Source organism: Hylobates moloch, unplaced genomic scaffold (genome assembly GCF_009828535.3).
Source record: "Hylobates moloch isolate HMO894 unplaced genomic scaffold, HMol_V3 SCAFFOLD_16, whole genome shotgun sequence".
Classification (NCBI taxonomy): domain Eukaryota; kingdom Metazoa; phylum Chordata; class Mammalia; order Primates; family Hylobatidae; genus Hylobates; species Hylobates moloch.
The window spans coordinates 54,607,131-54,633,415 of record NW_026652291.1 but is presented as its reverse complement, the minus strand read 5'-3'; the positions used below and the strand labels follow the sequence as shown (position 1 = coordinate 54,633,415).

General features: G+C 40.3%; 1 protein-coding gene across 11 annotated transcripts in view; it reads right to left on the bottom strand.

Annotated features, from left to right (window-relative positions):
* The window catches only part of TRIM9 (tripartite motif containing 9), a 115,337-nt gene that overhangs the window by 24,969 nt on the left and 64,083 nt on the right, over positions 1-26,285 (bottom strand). For 6 of the 11 annotated variants that reach the window (XM_032134865.2, XM_032134866.2, XM_032134867.2 and 3 more), the window contains exons 2-6: positions 25,008-25,103; positions 22,555-22,677; positions 9,771-9,881; positions 8,465-8,618; positions 59-216 (exon numbers count right to left, since the gene is read on the bottom strand). In XM_032134865.2, coding sequence (XP_031990756.1) covers positions 59-216; positions 8,465-8,618; positions 9,771-9,881; positions 22,555-22,677; positions 25,008-25,103 — 642 coding nt within the window. The remainder of the gene's footprint in view (positions 1-58; positions 217-8,464; positions 8,619-9,770; positions 9,882-22,554; positions 22,678-25,007; positions 25,104-26,285) is intronic. The other 5 variants (XM_058429788.1, XM_058429783.1, XM_058429784.1 and 2 more) reach the window with 1 other exon arrangement.

Here is a 26,285-nt window from a genome sequence, read left to right as displayed (position 1 = left end):
GTCCTCTGACAGAGTCACTGCTTTGGGTTAACAAGTACGTAGTGGGCTCTCTACTGACCCGGAACTGACCACCGTTGCCATCATCCAGCTCCAGAATGTATCCATCGGCGGGCACCGTGGACAGAGGTGGCTGTTTCCAGGACAACGTAGCGCTGTTGTTGTGGGTACAACATTCCTCCAGCTGTAGTATAGGGGTTGCTGGGACTGGGGAGGAAGCTAAACAGAAATTAGTGTAACTCTGGCTTCTGTTAAGCTGCAGATATTCTAGTATCTTAGAATGACAAGCATCCCCCTGATAAACACGTAGTTAGAAGTAGGCAGAATGGGGTGCACAAGGGAACTGAATAGGATCCTTCACAGAGTCCCCAGGAGTCAGACTGGCTCCTGATTTGCTGTGAGGCCATTTTCTAAGCGCACAGTGGCCCTCCCCACCTTCATTGTGGCTGTTGGAGGGGAGACAGGCAGATGCACAGAACTGCTCTGTTCTCATCCCCTTGAGCATTGAAGACATTATCCCTAAAGGAAATGTTTTACATGGAGGCTGGGTTTCCAGTCCAACCCACTAAAGCCTATTTAACTCATAATATGCCTGAAGCTGTGCTAATAATTTTATCATAAAACTTATTCTGAGATTTAAACCTAAGTTAATAAACCAGAGACTGCCTATTCTGAGAAATAGCTCTGAAACCACTACATTTCCAATATTCCATCATTTTTTTAAAACCAGTGATTCTACTCCAGGTCTTGTGCACATAAGTAGCTACAACAGTGGATTTTTGAAAATTTGGATCCAAGTGAGATCACAGTGATCTCTCCGTTTCAAAACTTCCGAGGAACCTGACGTCATTCTCTCAAGGTAGCTACACCTCGAAAACAGCACTAGGTCAAGTCTACTCATTTTCAGGTATAGAACACCCACTGTGAGCCTGGTACGTGGACTAGGGGCCTGGAGCATGACAAGGAGGCTCAAGATGTCTTTGCAGCTGCATGAGAGTCTGTCATGCTGTTACGAGTCATAACACCACCCTCCACATTTTATACTGTGACTCTTTTCTAGCACTTAAACTGCAAATTAGTTGAGCCTTCAGGCACACATAGAAATATTAGTTACTGGCCGGGCGCAGTGGCTCACGCTTGTAATCCCAGCACTTTGGGAGGCCGAGGCAGGCGGATCACGAGGTCAGGAGATCGAGACCACGGTGAAACCCCGTCTCTACTAAAAATACAAAAAAAATTAGCCGGGCGTGGTGGCGGGCGCCTGTAGTTCCAGCTACTCGGAGAGGCTGAGGCAGGAGAATGGCGTGAACCCGGGAGGTGGAGCTTGCAGTGAGCCGAGATTGCGCCACTGCACTCCAGCCTGGGCGACAGAGCGAGACTCTGTCTCAAAACAAACAAACAAACAAACAACACAAAGAAATATTAGTTACTGAATAATCCCAGTTCTTCACATATAAACTTAATATATGTAGTTGGGAACCATGGTTGTGTGTGTGTGTGTGTGTGTGTGTGTGTGTATGTGTGTGTGTGTTTCTTTTTTTTTGAGACAGAGTCTCGCTCTGTCGCCCAGGCTGGAGTGCAGTGGCGTGATTTAGGCTCACTGCAAGCTCCACCTCCCGGGTTCCTGCCATTCTCCTGCCTCAGCCTCCTGAGTAGCTGGGACTACAGGCGCCCGCCACCACGCCTGGCTAATGTTTGTTTTTTTTTTCTTTTTGGTATTTTTAGTAGAGACGGGGTTTTACCATGTTAGCCAAGATGGTCTCGATCTCCTGACCTCGTGATCCACCTGCCTCGGCCTCCCAAAGTGCTGGGATTACAAGTGTGAGCCATCGTGCCCGGCCGGGAACCAAGTTTTTGACAGCTGCTTAAAAAATTTTTTTCAGCACCAAAGCATTGATTTATTACTATTATTACTTTAGCACTTTAATAACAGGAGAGAACAGCTTGGACCATATCCAGGGACATTTAGATGAACAAATGTTCGTCATGGAACACCTGGTATGCTGTACCAAAATTGGACTCTGTGTCTTGTGCACTGAATTAAGTCTATGCCTTGTCAGTCATCTCAACCAAAACGGTGTTTAATTTTACAGCAGTTTAGAAAACAGGTTCTATGGTAGATAACCTAGAAAACAAAAGCAGTGACCGTAGTGTAAGAAATGAGAAGGTGAATCCGGTCAATTATCTTATACTTAAGAAAAGACTGTGAGACATTACAATAAAACCATGTCTGAGCTACTAAATCAAACATAGCTAAATCAAAATTAGTGCCTGTTAAAACTGCAGGCAATTGGTTTAGGAGAAGAAATCATGTTTTAAACTTCAACGGCACAACGTTTGGATGAAATCTTATCAAAGAGCTACAGCTACTGCAGGCTCAGAAGCCCCAGAAATCTGGATTTGGAGGAAAGGAAATAAATTCATTGTCTTGCTCACTAAATAAACTACAGGACTGGTTGGAAATAGAAGGACACAGAAGACATAATGCCTTCTAATGAGAGTATCTAAACATAAATAGGCATCACCCAGGAGTTGTAATTGCAGGATTAACTTTAGGTCATTTTAACTACTAGGGACTTTCCTTTTTATTTTAAATATGTTTTCTTTATTAAAATACATTTTCAACATATTTACCATGGAAGATAAATATAATAGGTTTAGGGAAACCATTCTTCAAAGGGCTTGTAGAGACATGAATGATTCCCCCCGGGGGGTATTTATTCTTAACTGTCCTTATTAGTTAGCGCTCACCATGAGACAATTCCTTATGCTCTTATTTCATTAGCTCCATATTAGTCTTTCTTTCTTCCTTTGTTCATGTTTCAGGCAAGTCTACATTTCATCAATTACAAAAATTAAAGAATAAGATCACAGATGGTTTCAACTTAAATCATGCAAATGCTTACAATGTCTCTGATAAGAAACTCAAATGTACCTGTGTAGACATAGGTATAATTAAAAGAGTAACTGAAATACATGATGTCATGTGTAATTAAAACATCAGAACTTAATTTATAAGTCCTTGGTGGATACAGTTTAAAAGACCAAAAGGATAAAAAAAAGGCTAGACTCTCAATAATCTTCAGATTTTGATATTGTCCCAGATTTAGACAAATTAGCAAATGGACAAAAAGTCAAAGGGAGTGGAGAGGAAAAGAAAAAGAACTAACCCAGAGATATCTGCATCTGTCTAAATCTATTCCTCCATGTGCTGAGAATTAGTTTTCCCTTTTCCTTATTTACCCCCAGTGATGTTGTATATAAAAGGTAAATGTGCCAAAATTACAGCCTCATTAGCAGAGACTCAGGCTGACATTCTAGAAAAATATATTTTATAGTGGGTGTTATGTTATCCTATTTAACTTCATTAGGCACAAAATAAACGGTCTACTAGAAATCCAAAGTACTTTCCAATTAATCTATCTTTTATGGTTTGGAAAAGGATAGCATTACAGTTTCTGGACTGAAATCTAAGGAAGAGTATTGTATTTTACTGAAACTCCTGTTATTGGGGCTGTCATAGCTATCTTGATTTTTACACTTTCATGATCATTCTGGGGCAGCTTTTGTTTTTTCCTTAAGAATGAATTTCCCCTGACTTGATCAGGGTTCTAGCATTTATCCTTCTTTTAGCCTGTAAAATCAAGCTTTAGGCTAAAAATTCTTCTCTTAAAATACAAGGGGGCAGCTATTCTCACTGACTTCCTTGAAGAGGTCTGGTGGAGCTGTGGTTCAAAATTAAATTTTCCAGTAGCAGCTTCTTATACCAATGTTTTCAAATGTCTTCCCTTTTTAAGGCCACTCTATTTCAAATTCTATCTCACATTTTATTTGTTTAATTTTTTTTTCACTAATCTTTCAGATTGTGAACACTCACAACCATCCAGAATTCCTCTGTGAAAGTACACAAGAGTGTGGCAGGGACAAGTGGGAAGAGAAGCTGGGCTCCCAACCTCAACAGGGAACACTAATCATAAGAGATGCTTTCAAGCACTTTACTGAATGCCAGACAGTGTGGTGAGAGGTTTACAGGTATTCACTCATTTAATTTTCACAACAATCCTACAAAGAAGGTATTGCTGTTATCTTTATTGTGCAGCTGAGGAAATGGAAACACAGTAAGGTTTTACAGCTAGTAAGTGGCAGGACTGGCATCTGAAGCCAAGCAGCCTGGTTCCAGAGGCTGTGTGCTTAGCACTGCATCATACTGCCCCTCTCCAGTCCGGTGTTTAGAAATAGTGTACTGGAGGAAAGTCTCCACGTCTAATTCCCCAAGTTTCTTTCTGTTTCCTATAATGTGAACAATAAAGATTCTCCAAATAAAGATTCTACCTTCACAACTATGGTGGCTGGGAATGCAATTTTACTGCGTTATCTTCTCTGAAGGCTCATTTGTAGACTGTCATTCCCCTTTATGGTGGCTGAACAATACAAATGGCATCTGAGGAAAGTTTAGACTTTAGCAGAACTACAGGCTGTTTCTGGAAAGCTATTACCAGGACACTGTTAAAGATGACCCTGAATGCATGTTTTGAGTCCATGCATTTCAGGCTATCAGCATGAACAGATTACATGCAAGTGTGTGTGCTCATTCCATCCCCGCTAACCCTCTGGCAGCTTTCCCCCTATGATTTATAGACTTTATTCAGATCACACTGTCCTTGCCCATGACCTTGGTGCATACTCAGGGCTCTTATATGCAACTTGAGTCAATAAAAATAAATACACTCTTAGGTGAGTAGAGGCACTTAAAGGGATTAAGAGCTAATGGTCTACGTGCTAAAAAGGCTTGGTGAACTGTTAGGTCATTGCTTCGTCCTAGTTCAGAATGAACAAACTGGCATTTCGTTTCAGTACCATGACTCATGAATCTTGGGATTCTTTGTGTACCTAGACAATTCTGGGTTAATATTTATTGGGGGAGGAAGTAGGTATCTGAAATCTATTCTCAACCAAACAGTAAAGCCCTTGGCTGACTAGGAAAAGACTTAAAATTTCCTTCCTATGACCTGGAAAAGAGCTGATTATAGAATCTTAGAATTAAGTGGAAAACATTTTTTAATTACTCTCTAATAAAAATAGAAGACAAAGCTTAATATGTTGTTTTCTATAAAAGAAAAGTCTGAAAGATCAAACGCCACTTCCAGTATTCTGGAAAGAGGGTAAGATGATTTTCTAATCAAAATACAACCAGAAAATGTGCCATTACAATTTAGGGATATTTGAAAAAAGGTACCAGCCTTCTCCAAATTGATCTCCATTGCTTGAGGGTGGTGTGGAATCAGAATGGGCCAGTTAAATCCTTAGCTAATAAGAGAGTAAAACTTTAGATAGTGCATTCTTGCTGAATAGCAGCTGGTCTGAGTGTAAATATGTAAAAGCCAACTGCAAACCTACTTTCTTTGTTATCAACAACAACAAAAACGGCAACAACAATGGCATCTATGATGAGCTTTTGAAACCAGAGATGTTTGATAAAATTCTGAGTCAAGAAGTAAACAGATATTTTAGTTATGATTTTGAGTCAGTACTTTAAATGCACACTTTAAGTAAATTTGAAAATATTTTAACTTCCTCCTGTAATCAACTTAGCACAATTAGAAAATACATATTGAACTACATGTATTGTTAGTTTCACAATGGATGGATTACTTTAACACCACTCCAAATGCTACTTCTTTCTTTGAGGTGCAGTTTCTTGACATATTTTTTACTGACAAGTTGTGAAAGTGCAGTTTATTAAACTAAGAATATCTTTAAAAATTGAAAAGATTAACACCACAACAGGAAGAGTTGTGTATATATTAACAGATATTACAGCGGCCAATAGAAGTCTGAACTCCAGCCAATCAAGTTCTATTGTGTCATGACCTTTGGCTTTTTCTTTCCACCGCAAGCATCTGACAGATGAAAATTATTCAGATTCTAAAGAAGGCTAGGTTCTCACTGAATTAATTAAACTCAATGAGCACAAAGCAAAGCATATAAATTAACCAGGCAGAGTGATAATAATCAGAAGTAAATTAAATTAGACAAAGTGTTAAAAAAGAAAATGAAAATGGAAGACTATAACCCAGTATTATACCAAATGGCCTGTTAGGTTAACTTCATGAATCATTGTTCTGGTTTTTGTGTGGTTTCAGATGGATTTGTGCTAGGAGAGGGTTCTGCGTTTTGGCCCTGAGAATACTTGGTATTCTCTGCTGTGTGTGCAGACTTGAACAGACTGGACAAACAGCCTTGTCCCTCATACTTTTGTGTGCAGTCCTAAGTGGCCAAGTGACAGTGCTTTAGAAATGTGGTCTGTGATGCAGAGAGCATGAACTCGCAGTTCCCATACCCACTGAAGGGCCTGTTCACTCCAGCTCAATCTTTACCATCCTGCCAACTGGCCTGGACTCCACCGTGGGCAGATGGACATGACTCAGGAGGGCAATGAATGGGGGAGGAGAGGATTTTGACAGATGATTAAAGCATTTCAAAACCCTGAGGATTTTACCCTCTAACTGCCTCCTCCTCCTGCCCCCTCACCGAGGCTAATTGGGTTAGCTCATTTTTTCCTCTTTCACCAAAAGCCTTTCTATTGCTCTTTTGTGACATATTTTTTCCTTTAAGCTACTTGTGACATACCCTTCAGTGATTTTTATCTCATTGAAAGAATTGGGAACAGAGAGAGGCTGATCCAGGGGGATATATCTGGGGCTCTATATTTTATTAAGCATGGGTTTATTTTACAGGCTACCACATCGGTATTAAAAATATTTTTTTAAACAGCAAGAAAGAATTTCTGCAACAAAAATGTAGATTTGTTAATATTAAGAGATGAATTCACTTATTCCTTGAAGAAGTGGCTCAGTGTGGCACCAACTTTACAGCACAAACTAGAAGTTGTAGGAGTTGGTTCTCTAGCCATGCTCTGTGACTTTGAATCCTGGCCTTGCCACTCACTAGCTGTGTGAGCTCAGGCAAGTAACCCAGTCTTCCTGTGCCCCAGTTTCTTCAATTGTCTACTAGGGTTACAAGAATAAAATGAGTTATACGTAAAACACTTCGGAGAATGTCTGGTTTGGTTAGCACTCAATAAATGCTAAACATTTTTCTTACTGTAACAAAGTATACTTATTTCCAATCTATACACTACTTCAAAAATTTATGAAGGCATCTTCCCAAAGCAACACATATTAAACCAAAAAAAAAAAAGGAGAAAGTTGAAAATAAAAGAGAGCAAAAATCCATTAAAAGGCTGAGAGACATACACGTACCAAGTACAGGAACGCATTTAACTGCATCATGTGGACCCTAAGTAGACAGCCCTACAACTTACTGGCTTATATAATCTCTCTTTGATAAAAGGATGCAGGTAGATTTTTCTTAAGAAACAAACCTTTTAAAGCACTGAATGCTAAGAGTCATTTACTATATGGATGCTTAAATCAGGAGTTGCAAAGACCAAATCAATTTCAATTTAAAAAATCAGCAAATGACAAAACCATAGAGATGGAGAAAAGATTAGGGGTTTCCAGAGATTAGAGTTGGTGGAGGGGAGGGCTATGACTTTAAAGGGGTGGCAGGAGGGAGATCTTCGTTCTGTATCCCAATGCAGTGGTGATTATAGGAATCTGTACATAGGATAAGGTGGCATAGAACTATACACACACACGGTTAAGTGTCAACTTCCTGGTTTTGCTATTATATTATAGCTACAAGATGTAACCATCAAGGGAAGCTGGGTAGAGGATGAACAAAACTTCTTACTATTTTTGTAACTTCTTGTGTATTTCAAAACAAACAGTTAAAAAGAAATATTTTTCAAATGGGTATTACACTGCCATAAAAATGTTGTTGCATGGTTGGCTTGAGTTGTTATTTTTCTTTGAAAGAGTTGTTTTCCTTAAAATATTTTCAGCCCCCACCCAAAATCTCAAAGAGACCTTGCCATATCCCTTAATCACATAATCAAATTTTAAAGTTTATATCAAATTCCCATTTTCCTTCCAGGCTTGCATTTTTCTGCCAGTATTGGCAGGCCAACTGTGATCCTCTCAAATTCCCACTGATCCATGCTCAACCATTTGCTTATTATCTCTATCCATGTGGAAGCAGTCATTTCAATTCTGGACTCCCCTGATTTATATCAATATTTCTGGATTCCTTTCTGTACCAAGATTTTATTTATGTATTGTGATGATCTCTTTCTCTCTCTGCTTTCCGCTTTTCCTATCAGCTGTTCTCCGGTGCTGAGCACTTGAAATCTCTAAGACTCTCAAAAAGGCAAGCATTGAGTTGACCTGAATTTATCCAGCTTGCTGAAAGGTAGGTCACACATTTATAAGGATACATTTTCATTACATAAGTTAGGAGCCACTCCAGATTCTTGTAACATTAGCCAAAGGGGTACTGATCCTGCTTCAAGCACCAGCATCCACTCAGGATGTTGCTCTCTAACTTGGGGGATGCAAGGACGTACCTTTCACTTGCACGAAGTCAAGCTGGTGGATGGATTGCAGCAGAGGGCTGTTGTCCAGACTCAAGTCAAAGTCTGTGGTCATCCTTGGAGTGAGTGTGCCTTTACCCCACTGATCCTCAGTCAGGTGCACTCTCCTTATGAGGGCGTCAGAAATCTAATCAGATAAAGAAGACCACAGCCTAAGAAAAACACCACCACACTTGAAACACAACACTGCCCCTTGGCTCTCCAGGAGCATTACTCCCAAACTGCCTTGAGGACTCATACCCTGACTGCCTCAGTGCTGTTGGTGAGGAACACCCCATTATGACTAGGGTGACTCATAATTTATTAAGCAAATCTGAACACTTTTGTGAGTCGGGGGGCACTATAAATAATTAGCAGGTGTTAACTGATTTATTAGACAAATCTGAATATATGATCATGCTATTTATGACAGATTTACTGAATGCCAACAACTTTAAAGGATGATATGTTGGAAACTAGTTAATTTCTATTAGAATCAATAGCTCAACCCTTCTAATTTAAAGTGTGGGTATCCTATCAAGACTTGGAAATGAGTTTCATAAAATAGTTTAGTGAGGGTGAACATGGAATTTCTCACAGTTTAAGCACATCAACTTCATGTGATTATCACTGTATTCTTTGGTAGAAAGCTCTTTCATTTCTTATATTCAATCTCTTTCTGTCACTCTTGGCCAGTTTAGTAGAGTGTGACTTGCAAGAGATCTACATGTTCCTTAACAAAAGGTTCCTTATCATCGGGATCAAAGCTTAAGTAAAATCCAGCTTATACCATAGCATCTCACTAAAACAATTAACACTGAAGAATGAGAAATCTCTGCGTTTGAGAAATCACTGACTTTCTGGCCAGTAGAAGGTGTCAAGAAGGTAGACATCTTAACAAACTTAGACACTTAGACATCTGACAAAACTGTCCAAGAGATATTAATGAATAAGGACCAAATTCTTGGGCACGGCAATAACTCCACTTTGAAAGAACTTGCAGAGAATTATGTTTTCATGATTAAACACAAGAAGAAAAAGAAGCAAAAAAAAAAAAAAAAAAGAAAAAGAAAAAAGCCCATGCACCTCTCAGACTTGTAGTACATGGTGGCAGAGACTTCCGGGAAGTCAGTGGAGTTTATTTAGCCGGCACTTACTTCCATGTACACTGCAGTGTGAGGCAGGTTCTGTTGTTGAGGGACCCAGGCCCACCCAGGGCTGTTGGAAGTCTTACTTAAGCATCCTAGACTATGTCCTATGGGACATTTAGAATCTGACGCAGAAACTAGTTAACTCTTACCTGCAAAAAGCCACTAGGATCATTTTCCTTAATCACCTCCAAGCAGTACTCCATGAGACCTGTGGTCTGGCGCAATTTCACTGTGCAGTGAGAGATCTGATCTCGAACCACCTAGGATTAAAAAATACAACAGAGCGGTCCAAGATGGCAGAGGGTAGAAGAGAAGCAAACTGGACCATTGGAAAGCTTCTTCAAACCAGAATCCATTCCATCCTGGAGTGGAACTAAATTTATGAGAGTATTTTCTGGCAGTGTCTGCTGGGGATAAGGGCTCTGGAAGACAGATGGGATAAGATTATCAAAGGAAATTGGTAACAGGACCCATCAGAAGGGAAGGCAGGTGGATTTTGGAACCCTAGATCTGATGGCCTTGGTGCATCAATGAGCACCTTCCAAAGGTCCCCTTGCCCTGCACTTTTCTGTGAAGCTGACTCTGCAGAGCGATGTTTGCTGGGGGTCTGTGGAGGAGGTATAGCTCCCCAAGATGTGGCTGCAGCTGTGCTTGGTGACACTGTCCACCTTCAGTGCCCTCTACTTTACTTTTAAAGAGCAGACATCACCATCTGAACCCAGTTCCTTTCCCTTCCTGCCCCTCTGCACAGCCCCACGGTCAATTGTTCTGCATCTTTTTCCTTGCGTGGATGATGGGGGACCTGGAGGGCCAAGGTGGAGCTTGGGAGACGTAATGAGCTAACGACAAGCTGAAGAAAGAAGACGGATGCAGAATTAACTTTTAAGAATAACCCACTGAAACTACTGCCTCATTTGGAGGGCCGTTGTAAAGGCTGCTCATTTGCCAAGCTGTGAGTCTGCTTTAACCTAAATAGGCATCTCTCTGAGCAAGCAGTTTCTGCTTCTAAGAAGCTGTCTGTGCTCGGTGATGAATGCATGACATTCCTTGAAAAGTTTTTTCTTCAGAGGCATTTGTCATATGTGTTCTCTGCTCAGTAACCCAAATCTTGAATGCCTATATATTTTTTTATTTCCAAAGATGGGGTCCTCCCATGTTGCCCAAGCTGGTCTTGAATTCCTGGGCTCAAGCAATCCTCCTACCTCAGTCTCCAAGTAGCTGGGACTACACTGCACCTATCTTTGAATGGTTTTTGAAGCGTAAAATTGAAGAAGGATTTTCCAGGAACCATAACTACTCACATCCTCAATATTTATACTACTTTGCAAAAGCCTAAAAAAATCTAGTATTTTAGATTTTATGGAAGAGAATCTAATAATAATTATTTTAAAATATTCCTTGTTCCTTCTTTTCATTTTTGGCTATAAATTTATTTTCCATTAAATATTATTTCATCCACTTTCCAAAACAAACAGGAAATCGATGAGAAAAAGCAAATACTCTTATCATTCTAATGTAAATTTTTAAAGTACTTTGACATTTCTTTTTAGTTTTCCTCTGGAACCAGGCTTATTTATCATTGCAGTCATTGTATCTGACAATTTTACCTTCCCTTTCCTCCAACTTAATACTGTATCACAGGCATTTTTCATGTTGCCACCATCAAGGGTTACAAAAATATCCCATTGAGTGGGTAATCTTAATTTGCTTAATCATTTCTGTTCTCTTATTATTGAGCATTTAATTTCTATCTAATATTTTGACAACTCATTCATTCATTATTTCTGATTTTTTTTGTTCCTAATGTTTTATTGTGGCAAAATATACACAGCATGACATTTTTCACTGTAACCATTTTCAAGTTGTAATTCCGTAGCATTAAGTACTTTCACACTGTTGTGCAACTATCACCACCATCCAGCTCCAGAACTTTTTCATCTTCCCAAATTGAAACTTTAAACCCATTAAACAACATCCCCATTTCCCCTTCCTCCCAGCCCCTGGCAGCCACCATTCTACTTCCTTTCTCTATGAATTTCACTATGCTAAGAACCTCTTACATAAGTGCAATCATATAATATTTGTCCTTTTGTGACTGGCTTATTTCACTTAGCATAATGTCTTTGAGATTCAACCATGTTGTAGCATGTGTCAAAATTTTCATCTTAAGAGCAAATAATACTCCGATGTATGTATACCACATTTTGTTTATCCATTCACCCATTGATGAATACTTTTGGCTACTGTAAATAAAGCGATTATAAACACGAGTGTACAAATATCTTTGTAAGTCTCTGCTTTCACTTCTTTGGGGTATTATACTTAGAGGTGGAGTTGCTGGATCATGTGGTAATGCTATGCTTAATTTTTTGAGGAATCACCATACTGTTTTCCACAGCAGCTGTACCATTTTACGTTCCCACAGCAATGCACAAGGGTTCCAATTTTTCCACATCCTCATCCACACTTACTGTTTTCTGATTTTTAAAAATATAGCCAACGTAAATGTATAAAGTGGTATCTCGGCCGGGCGCTGTGGTTCACGCCTGTAATCCCAGCACTCTGGGAGGCCGAGGCGGGCAGATCACGAGGTCAGGAGATCAAGACCATCCTGGCTAACACAGTGAAACCCGGTCTCTACTAAAAATTACAAAAAATTAGCCGGGTGTAGTAGCGGGCGCCTGTAGTCCCAGCTACTCAGGAGGCTGAGGCAGGAGAATGGCGTGAACCTGGGAGGCGGAGCTTGCAGTGAGCTGAGATCGCGCCACTGCACTCCAGCCTGGGCGACAAAGCGAGACTCCGTCTCAAAAAAAAAAAAAAAAAAAAAAACAACTGGTATCTCATTGTGGTTTTGATTTGCATTTCCCTAATGACTGGTGATGCTGAGCATCTTTTCATGTTTATTGGCCATTTGTGTAGCCTCGCTGCTAATCAGGTCTTTGCCCATTTTTAAAATTGGGTGTTGTTGTTGTTGAGTTGTAGGAGTTCTTTATATATTCTGGATATCAATCTCTTATCAGATATATGATTTTCAAATATTTCATATTGTTGCGTGGGTTGCCTTTTCACTCCTTGTGTCCTTTGAGACATAAATATCTCCAACTTATCTATATTTTCTTTTGTTTTCTTTGCTTTTGGTGTCATGTCTGAGAAATCATTGCCAATTCCAGTGTCCCAAAGGTTTCCCCCTGTGTTTTCTCCCAGGAGTTTATAGTTTTAGGTTTTGTATTTAGTTCTTTGATCTATTATGAGGTCATTTTTGGATATGGAGTTAGGTAAGTGTCTAACTTCATTTTTTTTTTTTTGCATGTGGATATCCAATTTTCCCCACACCACTTATCAAAAACCCTGGCTTTTTCCCATTGGATAGTCTTGGCAACTTGTGAAAAATCATTTGAGCGAGTATGTAAGAGTTTATTTCTGGATTCTATTCTATTACAGTGGTCTATATATCTGTCTTTATGCCAGTATCCACTATTTTGATTATTGTAGCTTTATAATAAGTTTTGAAGTTAGGAAATGTAAGAACTTCAAATTTGTCCTTCTTTTTCAAGATTGTTTATTTACATCGCCCAATTTTCTGATAGATGATTTGTTATTGCTTTTTAACTTTTAATAATAATTAAAAAGGAAACTAAAATGTAGGATTTAAAATCTCTTTATTGTCACTGGTGAAAGGAACCAACTTTGATGGAAAGATTATTTTTGTGAGTTTTGGGGGGATCAAATTTAAAATTCACTGGTTCATTAATTTTCTTCTGACATCCAGTATGCCTGACAATCACCACCATCATATGTTGGTCTGGGCTCAATGAATACAAATTCTTTTATTTTTTATTCAGAAAATAACAGGAAGGTTAGGCTTCCATTTCTTGGGGAGGAAAACCCCACAAGTAAAACACTTAAAAATTAAAGAGAGGTGACCTACAGCTAATATGCTATTCCCCTCTGCTGTATGAGGCTGAACTAACTTGTTTCCAGGATGACATTTTTATATTTTGGTAGCCAGTGTATTGGTGCTGCTAGGTAGCACAGTCATCATTTCATTTCATTCATTTCATTATTTCATTCATTCAAATCATCATTTCATTATCCAAATGACATCTGCTCTTGACTATTGCCCTGGAAGTCTAACAAGGACAGATCGAATCTGAGCACTATAACCCAGAGTCAGTCTGCTTTTGAGATAAAATAGACTGAATTGTTGTGTTTCCTTTCCAGAGGATTCAGTTCAATGATGCATTCATGTACTGAAATAAATACATTACTCAGTCCTCATAAAATTCCACGTTTGCTTCTATGAATTTCCTTATCGAGCATGGTTTATTGGGTGCTGAAGGAGCTATCTGAGTGCTGGGGCTCTCTGCTGACTCTTAAGAAGCTTAATTGTTGCATTGCCAAAGAGCCGGTGAGTTTCAGCAGGGGTTTGCCATTGGCTCCTGCATTCTATGACTCAAGCTCCTTGGAAGGACTCAATATTCTTGAGTTCCTGGCTCTCAACCCCTCACTCTTGCTACAGTTGATTTTGGTCCACCTTTTTACATTTTAATCAACCATTCACAATGATCACAAAAGCCTGTGATAAAATCACTGCTAAAAATTAAACTATGGGGTTCCTAAAGAAGCATTTTGGGTGCCCTGTAATTAACTTAGAGTTTCTGAATTAGTTTAACAAGATTTCCCACATTATAGAAATCAGACAGATTATCTTAAATCAGATCTTTCAAGAGTATAAATACTTTCTCTCTAGTTGTCTTTATCAACTCTCTTACTTGCTACCTTCTTCAACCTGCGTTACTCATACCATATTTTGTGATCATTTATTTCTACATTGAGTTTTTCATAGAAAATGATTCCTGGAAGCCAGGCCACCTTACTGTTGTCTTTGAATGACACATTTCTGTGCTTTGGCTCTGACGTGCCAGAGAACCCCTTGGCATCATGTGTGCAGCGGGCTGGATTCAAGAGGTCCTTTTCTCAGGGACAGAGCAAGTTGCAGGAATGACACAAATAGGGCCTAGGAGAACAGTCTTCCTGCTTTCATCTGCACTAAAGCCTAAACCAGCTCCCACAGGACAGTGAATTAATCTGTAGTCCACAGTTTCAGAGAAGACTTTTAAAATTTTATCAGCGGAGCCACCATCTGTTCTGGATGGCAAGTGTCTATTGATCATTTGAACAGTTTTATTTTGTTAAGTGGCAAATTTATGAAGGTCATTTCTTGGGTCAGGATATGACACTGATATCTATTTGTTAAAGGAGAGTCTGAAGGACTGTTGTGTCCCTTTGAATTCTCAGACATTGTCAGTAGCACAGAGCAGCCCAGGAGAGAGTACACAATACACAGGTAAAATTTTGTCCTGCCTGTCCACAATTACATTCCCATCACTAACAGACCAATCTCCTTCCTCCAGGCAGTTCATGTGACACAACCAGAAGCAAGACCTGAGGTTAATTAAGGGGAATTTCATTCTTAACCCAACCATGACCTTGACACCTTCCCCCACCTCCATTTACCTCTCCATTTTACATGTGGTTCTTTTAAAATTTTTCTTTATTTATCCTTTTTAAATAAATGCTTTTTTCTTTCTTTTCTTTTCTGTTTTTTTTTTTTTGAGATAGGGTCTCCCTCTGTCACCCAGGCTGGAGTGCAGTGGCACACTCACAGTTTACCACAGCCTCAACCTCCTGGGCTCAAGTGATCCTCCCACCTCAGCCTCCCTAGTAGCTGGGACTACAGGCACATGCCACCCCACCTGGCTAATGTGTATATTTTTGGTAGAGATGGGGTTTTGCCATGTCATCCAGGCTGCTCTTGGTGTCAAGTGATCCTCCTGCCGTGGCCCCCCAAAGCGTTGGGAATACAGGCGTGAGCCACCACACCTGGCCAATGCTTTTTCCTATAGTACTCTCATCATAGGTTTTGATGGGATATCACTAATGAACTGCAGCCTAAGTAAACATTAACATTCTTTCTCTACTATTTCAAAAAGTTCTTTCTTAAATATAAGCTATGCCTTCCCATTATAGTTTAAAACAATTTCCCCTAAGCGTAAGGTAATCCTTTAATCCTTTTTGTTTAAGGTCTGGTACAGTTGTCTCCTCAGTATCTGTGGGGGATTGATTCCACGATTCCCTGAGGATGCCAAAATCTACAGATGCTCAAGTCCCTGATATAAAATGGCATGGTATTGGCATATTACCTATGCACATCCTCTTACATACTTTAAATCATCTCTACATTATTTGTAATACCTAATACAATGTAAATAGGTATTATATTGTATTGTTTAGGGCAAGGGTCCTCAACCCCTGGGCCGTGGACTGGCACTGGTCTGTGGCCTGTTAAGAACTGGGCCGCACAGCAGGAGGTGAGCGGCGGGCCACCTCCTTTCAGATCAGCAGTGGCATTAGATTCTTATAAGAGCAGGAACCCTATTGTGAACTGCACATGCAAGGGATCTAGGTTGCTTGCTCCTTATGAGAATCTAATGCCTGATGATCTGAGATGGAACAGTTTCATCCCAGAACCATTCCCCCCACCCCCACACCCCCCTGCAGCTCTCTAATAATAATATTAATAATAACATCATATTATTAATAACACAATAACATTGTTTTTAACATATTAATTATATTATTACTAATAACATATTAATTATTACTAACAACATAATAACATTAATGATATTATGCCATTTTATATCAGGGATTTGAGCATCTGTGGATTTTGGTATCTGCAGGCAATCGTGGAATCAATCCCCCACAGATACTGAGGAGACAATTGTACTCCATGGAAGACAACTGTCTTCCATGAAACTGGTCCCTGGTGCTGAAGAGGTTGGGGACCAGTGGTTTAAGGAATAATAAGAAAAAAGTCTGTACATGTTCAGGAGAGACTTTTGTTTTCAAATATTTTCAATCCATTGTTGGTTGAATTCACGGATGTAAAACCCACAGATATGGAGGACTGACTGTACTTTTAAGATGCAAGCTTGAAGTGTTTGTTCTCCATGGGTCCTTTTGATCAGGAGGGAGTTTCTATGTGTCCCGTCGTGTCCTAAAGCATGATGACCAACTGATGCTTTGAATTAACTGTGTGAGTTAAAGGTGAAGTGCTTTGGCTGTTAGACCTTTCTGGTAAAATAAAGAATTCTCCTGTTTTTTTCGAAGAGTAGAACATTATCTACCATATCTTTGTCACATTCACTAAAATTTATAGCATTTAACTTAAGAAAGAGTATTTTAAATTTCTCACATGCCACCACTGTCCCTCATAGTTTAAGGCAAATATTTTCCCCGTTCTCTTGATACCACCTTCTGTACTAATGTTATTAATTTACCCACACTGGCAACTAATCATTTCAAAGGCAAGTCTGAGGCTTTGAGTTTTTAATCAAGAAAAGGATCATTTAGGCCTTTAAATAAAACACACACCTGTTTTTAGGAAGTCTTGAGATTTTTAACAGTAAAGCTGTGAAATTTCTATTCTAGAAGTGTGAATATCACCAATGCCTTACCAATAAACATGGAGTGGAATATGCAAAGCATGCTCTTAATGTATAGAATACTGTATCCTCGTACAGAGAAGTTAATGAAAGAAGAAATTCAAGACATTGGGAGACAGAAGCATACTGGGCAGTCCCAACCACACAGGAGAACATTTACCACTGAAGGTGGGTTGCAATAAGAGTGAAGCAGTATGATGTTTTGTAGCATGTGAAGTGTAGCAAGGTATAGTGGATTACTCCATCTCCTCAAAGTATGAGTTAGGTGCCTTCTGGAGGTAAGAGGTGTCACCCATATCTGGGTTGAAGCAAAGAGTACTAAGGAAGCTCTGAGACTGACTTTGATTGGCATTGCCAAAGTGAGTCGGGGGCTGTTCAGAGGTGTGACTTCTAACCTAGAGGAACTCCAGCTGTGTTTGGGGCTTCCTCGTGATTCCATGGGTAGCCTGGGCACTCTGTCCCGTACAGTCTCTCTTGTGATTTTTGCTCCTATGTGGTGGGAAGCAGAAGACTGCAAAATATGCCAAATGAAACTCTGAAAGGAATTCATCATTCATGATGGGCTTGTAATCAATCATAATTGTGGTTAAATAGTTAGAATTGGCTTCTACAGACTTCTGCTGAGGGCAGTTGAAGGCTTCAAGTTGTTCCAGTGTGCCTAATTTTTCCAAATGTCTTCATTGTAATGGAATAATGGAGTTCTTTGTCATTAGTTTTACAGGGATTGAGGTGGTTCTTGGCTTGAATTACTTGGTTTTTCTTTCTAGTAATGACGTAGCCAAATAGTATCTAATTATTTTTAATTTTTTTGTGAGCTGCGATTGCCTGCCTGCCTGCCTTCCTTCCTTCCTTCCTTCCTTCCTTCCTTCCTTCCTTCCTTCCTTCCTTCCTTCCTCCCCTCCTTCTTTTCTTTCCCTCTTTCCTTCCTTCTTTCTTTCCTTCCTCCTTCCCCCCTTTCTTTCTTTCTTTCCTCTCTCTCATCTGAATCAAAGGATTATTTGCCCATCATAGAACGATGGCAAAATAGCTACAGTAAGCAGTTCATATGCCAATAATATCTGCAATGTAAATTTGTGTTCTTAATATGAGATATAATTAATTTTTGGCAAACATAATGGGATCATAACAGGCAATACACAGTAAATAATAACAAAGATAATGGTGAAAATAATGATAATTATTCTAACAAAACTCAAAGGTTACATTAGGCCTCAAAATCAAGCATTCTACAGATAACTAGAATTGGCACACGGAGGCCCTCAGCAAATATTAATATGAAGACTGCATAACATGGTAAGCTTTATCATCAGTCCTCAGCATCCTTGCTGAGTAATTTTGTTGGTATGTTAAATTTACCAACCACACATGGAAACTGAAAACTAGAATTTTTCCCCAGAATCATTTGGAATAACTATAACATTTTTTCTTTCAGATTATCTTAGAGTTCAAAGGTAATCAAGAAAATACATATCTCCTCTTACTATTCAATGTGAGAATTCATTCTAAAATATTAGAGAGAACACATTTAAGACAATTTCAGGGTTATGTCAAATTGTGAATGTTACATAAACAAAAATAATTTTCAGGTATGTCTTTGGGCTTATCAAGAGAAAGTGGCATATGTAAAGTTTCTGAAGAAAGCATAGATCTCATTAATGGCACAATTTAGTTTAAATGTCATCATAAATTCCCTGTGAGGAGCACAGATAGGAAATGCAAGGCTTTCTTCAGCTAAAGCAGACCTGGGAAGGATGCTAACACGACGGACAGACCAAGACAAGAAACCTGGAGGTCCAGTGTGCTCTGCTGACTGTTGGAATACTGCCCAAGTAGTTCCAAGTATGAGTTAGTAATATTTTTCTTGGAAGCTCAAAAACACTTCTTCCCTCAGTGGCTTTCTGACATTCGCATTAGTTCACCATGTTCTGAAAATAGATATTTGGCTCCCAGCGTTTTATCAAACCACAGAGTAGTATTAACTATAATTTACATTTCAAACAGTTTTCCTCAAACATGTCCACATCTGCATATGTCTCAAAAGCTTTTTTGCTTTTTTTTAGCTCACTAAACTTTGTGAACTATTTTATACAATGATCAATTATGAATTCATGCCACTAAAGAATCTCCCAGGTTCATGGATAATAACACCAGTGTATGAGCTAATTCTAGGCTATGAATTATGGTATCATAGAAAACAAGCCCCTGGAAACTCTCCTTCAGGGTGTTGAATGAAACCATATTTCCAGTCATTCTCTCAATCACAACCATAACAGTTAATATACATTAAAGATTGTGCTAAGTGCTTTGCAATGCCCTATGAGGTACCACTGCTAGCCTTATTTTACACGCAGATGAAATAAACTTTTGAGCCACAGACTTGCTCAAGATGAGAAACCTAGTAAGTGAGAAAGTGTGTCCTCTCACCCCAGCCCCTGTGACACAGAACCTGGGCTCTTTACCACTCAGTTCCATCTTGCCTCAGAACCAGAACTGTTAAATCTGTTCAAGCAATCAGTGCTTTCAGAGAGGGACATGAGTAGATTATAAAGACTGTGTAAGTGCACACTCACTTTCCAGCATCCTTAGTTTTTTGGATTGGTCAAGGAGAGAGAGTTGCCCGAAAAATACACACACAACTCCTCTCTTTGTCAGCAAAAAGCGGGCCCTCAGAGAACTCAGCCAAAGGGAAGCGGAAGAACATAAGATTACCCCTGCAGGACAGTGAGCGATGGGTTAGCCAACAAAGAAAGAAAGAAGTACTGTGCTTGGCAAGTGATGTCTATAAAAGGCCAGTCTTTTCTCACAAATCTGAGTAGCAACAAGAGTGACAAGAAACGGAAAAGGCAGGGGGAGAGAAGGAGAGCGAGCGAGCCGTGGAGGCCTGTATCAGTGCTCATGACAGTGTGAATGGCACTGGTGGCTGTTTTTGGAAGCAATGACAGATATAATCAGCTGAAAACAGCAGAGAAACAAATCACTCGAGACAGAAGACAGAACAGCTTTGCTGCTGTGGGGGACAGCCAACCACCTGTCTCTGGTTTCTGCAGTCCTTTGAGGTCTGGGCAGGAAACTCCAGCCTGGGCAGGGTGGAATGAGGGCAGGCAGCTGCCTCTGCTCAGCAGCCCCCAAATGCATCCGCATGCCCTGCTGGGGCAGCCTAGGCAGTACAGATGGACCATCAGAGGAGGGAAGAGGACATAGTCACGCGATGTGGCATCCCAGCGATGCGTGAAAGCCATTCCTGGGCAATGACATCTGCAGCCACAGCACAGTCCTTAACTGATTTTCACAGTCCTGTTCTGCAGAGGCAGCACTAAGCAGGAGGGCAACGGGGCTTCTCATGCCTTCTGCCATTCTTTGATAGGGATAAATCATGCATTCTCAATCATCAAAAAATTTTCCCTCCCCTCCAGATTGCTGCCTTTATGTCTCTCCCATATAGAAAGGCTGGAGTTGCCCTACCACCACCATGTGACTGTCGCAAACTGTTCACCATATTCTGTTAAAAAGTGCCAGGAAGTGTTTGCAATGTTTCAAAAAAGATATTTCCATTAAGAAGAAAGTTAAAATGTTATGGCTAGGTACTTAAATAGTTGGTCCACTATTTAGTGGGGAAAACTGTTCAGTTTCATTTCCCAAAGACATTTGTGGTTTTATTTTATACAGTTCTATGTGATTTGAATGTTATTTTGAGGACTGCTATAACAATAAAAGTTTTGGGTTTCTGAAGGGTGCTCAAATTGAAGGGCTATAGTGACAGTTTTTTAGCAATGTTAGGGCAGGTGCTGGATACAGAAAACATCCATTGGTCCTCAAGCCTAACCAGATGGAACAAGACCACAGTGCACATGTGCTAATCACCCACTTCTTCCCTGACAGCTTTGCCGATTCCTGCAGGTAGGAATGTAAGTGGTCATTAACACACACTTCCTACAATTTGGACTGCTCAGGTGCCAGCTCTTGAGGCACTCTGTGACCATTTTAGCTGCAAGTAATTTTGCCCTGTCACAACTTCTATGACACTGGGCACCTCTCTCCTGGAAGCCCACTCTGTACCTGTGTTGGAGTCAGCTGTGGGTATAGCTTATCTCTTCCATTGAACTGTAAACTCCGTAAGGGCAGGACTCCTTCTGAGCCACCTTCATGTCCCTCCCTCCTCCTGCTCCCCTGCCCAGCACTATGAGCGTAAGATCAGACCTCATTTCTCCCTGCATCCTAATGCCATACCAACACTGCACACCACATACCCACCACCCACCAGTAGCCACTCTGAAGTCTGCTGGCCACATGTGTGGGCCTTAGCTGATTGTCTACTGCTGGACCCCTTCTGGTTTGCTCTTCCCATCCATTCATCCTTCCTCTCACATCTTGTTGCCCTGCACCAATGGGGTGATAGATGGAATATCAGATGTCTCCTGGAGGACCAGTCCTGCCAATAGGGTCCCATTCTAATAGCCAATTGATTCCACCATGTCATGACAAAATTCTGTACAGCTTCCAACTGTAAAGTTCACTTGAGAAGTTAAGACAAATCATGTTCATTTTCTAGAAAGTACAGATTCTATTTCTCAATTCAAAAACACATTTTTGCCTCTGTATAGCCACCCTATCCAAAATTTCCACCCCCATCCCCAGTACTCACCATCCTCTTTTCCTACTTTTAGAATTTTTCTTAGCACTTTTTACTAATATACTCCATATTTTACTTACTTATTGCTATGGTTTGAATATCTCTTCCAAAACCCATGTTGAAATTTAATTGCCATTATAAAAGTATTAAGAGGTGGAGCCTTTAAGGAGTGATTAGGACATGAGGCCCCTGCCTTCATGAATGGATGAATGCTATTATCTTGGGAGTGGGTTAATTATCATGGGAGTGGGCTCCCAATAAAAGGTTGAAGTTTGGCCCTTATCCTCTCGTTTCCCATGCTCGCCTGTCCTTCTGCCTTCTGCCATGGGATGATGCAACATGAATGCCCTCACCAGGAACCAACCCCACGCTTTTGGACTTCCCAGCCTTCAGAACCATGAGCTAAATATAATTCTACTTTTTATAATCACCCAGTCTGTGGGATTCTGTTATATCAACATAAAATAGAGGAAGACAATTATCTTGCTTACTATTTATCCCTCTTGATAGAATATAAGTCCCATGAAGGCAAGAATTTTGATTTATTTATTATTCCTGTGTCCATAGCAATTCCTGGCTGAGAAAAGTCACTCAACAAACATTATTTGGGTAAATGAAGGAGTAGGCAGTGAATGAAGGGATGTGTCTGCTCCTTTCTGGCCAGACCACTGGCTACCCAAGGCTGTGGGCATCCTCTCCTCCTGTCCATGGGAAGGAATTCTCCCAGCCTGTCCATCATGCCCCTTGGGAGCCCAGCTTGTTGGCTTTCTGCTCTTCCCATGATGCAGCACTCACCTTCAGCTTGTGCTCATGCTCCTTGTTGACGCGGGCCAGCAGCTGGGCTTTTCTTCTGTTGAGGGCATCGATAAGGGCATCACATTGGGCCACCAGACAGGCTTCAAACTCCACACTGTTCTCCTGTGTAATAGAGCACATTTCTCAACTGCAAGGTGCTGGGTGCCCCAGGCTGCTAGAGAAAACAGAGCTCCCCCATCCTGCTGAAGGGAATGAAAAGGAACTCTGTCCACAATGCACATTTGGTAATTTTTTAAAAATAACTGGATAAACTTTATTCTACAGTGGTTACGTTTTGCTTTAAATTTGGATTAAAAAGGATAAATATGTATCACTTAAATTTATCAAAAGGAAATCATCTCCACAATTTGAATTCTATTAAGTAAAACAAAGCTTTAGTTCATAGAGTTGTGTATGAATGTTTTTGAGGGCCACATATGTCCAGCTATGTATGGTGGAAGCTGGCATTCAAAAAGGCAATGAGGAGGGAGTGGGGCATTGCTGAGGCAGGAGAAATCATTAAATTCAAAGGAATAAAGAAGAAAAAGGATGGCACTGGTCTTCAATATTAACAATAATCCAATGAGAACAGAAGTTTATAAGATACGAAAATAGTAAGTAAAAGTACTTGCCCCTTTCATTAAGGAAAGCAAATAGTAGGCAGATAAAAACAATCAATGTGTGTAACAGGGATCACCCTGCCATAAAAATCAGATATGACCCAACACCTTGCAGGGGAAAGGCAACTTCATACTAAATGAATTGTAGCTTCCCTATGATGTTTAAATTAAATGCTGGATACGACGTTTTTATTTGATTTAAATCTGTACATGCCATAGAGATTTATTTTAAGCAATTCTTTCAATGAGTTATACGCAGTTATTAAAGATAAGCCTTTCAATGAGTAATATATGCAATTTTGATTCTTAACTCATAATCTGAAAAAAAGTAATTTACAGTAAAGGAAAGCTAAATACTCACATATACATTAGTAGTACTTTAAAAACACCACCCAGTTGAGTAAACTGTAAACTTTTGGGGCTGGCAAGAAAGGCACAATTTTAATTTATTTAAGGCACAAATTTTAATTTGTTACCAAAGTCATAAAGAACTGTGTCTCTTTATATAATAATCAACTGGTAGGCACTTAGTAATTGTTTTCAAATGCAAGGTCTTCGTATAAGGAATGCGTTCGTAATTGTTTGAGCAATGCTAAATTTTGGCTTTCACAGCAATTGCTTTTGAACTCTCAGAGAAGGCCCTTGGAAAACATCATTTAAGAGCTCTCTATGCCACATGCAGGGTAATATTGGAGGGTGGGGTGAGGGGAAACCTTCTCCTTGTAAGCTCTGTCACTGATTTAGAGCAGAAAGAAAGCTCTGCTGTGATGAAGAGGCCCGGGCAGAGGCCAGCCTGGGGCTGCACATTTTATGCTAGCGGAGTAAAGAAAGAACTGATTGATAAACTCTATTGCTTTGGAAAACAGAAGGAAGTATACAAAACTGCTAGGCTGTTAGGGAATCAAAAGTTTAACATGGGCATGTGTGCCAAAAAAAAAGGCAAAGAAATCGTTGTGTAATTCTTTGAAAGGGTGGCTTACATTTAAAAATCCATTTCTGCCTTGACATGGTTAAATATGAACTTAGTCAATTTACTGGAGGCCAGAACTAAAGTTATTTCTGTGAGGCAAACCTCAAAACATAAGAATGCTAAACAGTACAGAGGGTCATTATTTTAGTGTCTTATACAGTTTATGGGTTTTCTCCTTCAGCTATAGATATATATAGTGGAGAATTTGTGAGCTCTTAAATGCTGGTTGAATCACTGGTCATTGTGTCTAGATAAAGTAATCTGAAATTATAGTTGCCAGGGGATCATGGTTGAAAAATATTTAAATGTCTAAGCAGAGGAGAAGTATTATTGTGGGTCAGGGAGGAAGAAAGGAAGAAAGAAAGGCAGAAAGGGAGGAAGAAAAAAGAGGAAGAAGGAACAAGGGAGGAATGAAAAAGAAAAAAAAGGAAGGCAGGAAGGAAATGAAGGAAGAAAAGAAGAGAAAACTGTGATCTGTTACCTTTAAATGATACAATTACTACAAGGTGTTTTGGAAACCTACAGGGTTTTACGAACTCAGCAATAAGGACCCCGAATTTACAAAGAAATAGGCCTCTTTCTGAATATTCAGTAGTAGAGAATTAGGACCTCAGTGTGGAAGACAGGAACCAGTTGGAAAATCAGGCTGTGTTTCCGGCTTGTTGGCAAAAAGTAACTACCTTAAGAAGGGGTATGTTTGAAGTTGATCTCTATGTGTGCTTGCATGTAAAGAACAACAACAACAACAACAAAATAGGAATTTTCCCACAGCACACAAAAATAAAAGAGGAGAAGGAAACTCTCCCTCCACACAGTTACATATTAACCTGTAGGTTTCCTTGTGTCCCAGGTAACACCCATACCTGGATCTGCTGGACCATGTTGCGGAGCTGTACCAGAAACTCCTTGGCTTCTTTGGCCCTGTCTGACAGTCCGTTCAGCGCCTGGGAGAGCTGGCTCTGCAAAGACAAAGAAGGAAGCCATGGAGCTGTAATCACAGGACACACCAACAAGGCCACACAGGTGTTTTCAGCGAGACTCAAAACTGGAGTCATCAACCTCCTCAGATTCCTCTTGTCTCAGGTTGGACCTTTTTGCTGGCATTTGTACAGGTAGATTCTGGTGTCGAAACTCCCTGTGCTCCTGAGTAGTTTCTCCTTGGAAGCAGTGAACACTTCTGGCCACAGCAGTCAAAGGCCCTCACCAGCCGATATCAACCTAGAATTTCTTCATCTCCTCCTTCATTGATTAAACAATCATTTATTGAATACATATTATTTGCTAAGGACTAAAAAAGCAAAAGAAAATAGTGAGTCAGATGATCTAATTCTTACCAACATTACTTAGCATAAAGGGCTATTGGTCTGGGATTAGGGCAGAAAGAATAAAGAGAGTCAAGAACAGGATGAAGGAAGGGGTAGGTACTGGTGTGATCCTCTGGGGCCACTTAAATATAATCACAAATTCAAAGGGCAGGATGACATTCCACTCCTGCCTCATCCGTGTCCTCTTCCTTCTCCCAAGTACACCCCTGCTGCCCTAGCACATTTGTGTCCTCTCCACACTAGCCTCCGACACCAAGGCTTACTCTCTTTCTTTCTTCCCACACCACCCCATCCATATGAGGAGGCAGTTCTGCTGAGTTGGCAAAGTGTCCAGGTAGGTACTCACTTTTCCAGCCTCTTCGTCCACTGGGGAGGCCATGGTACACAATCCTGATGGACGAGACCTAAGTGGAAGTCTGCTGGGGACTGGAGGGGTCTGAGAAAGCTTTTGCTTTTCTGCTGATACGGAACCACTGTGATTGATGCAGCCTCTCCCCTGTGGTTCCTGACTTTAGGATGGATGTGATGTCTTCTGGCTCACATGAGGAGAAGGCCAATAGGGTATGGGCGGAGGGATGGGAGGGGAAGGAGCCAGGTTCTGACGGCATCTTTGAGCAGCTGAGCCAACACCTGAGACCTTCACCGCTAGCTTTCTTGTTATGCGATAAAAATTAACTCCTATTTAAGTCACTGTTCTGGAGTTTTCTATTGCCAGCAGGAATTTATATCAAGTATCACTGTACTTGATACAAATTCCTTCCCCTCCTAGCAGTCTGGGTATACCCTTCCGTACCTCAGGTACAGAGACAGACTCCC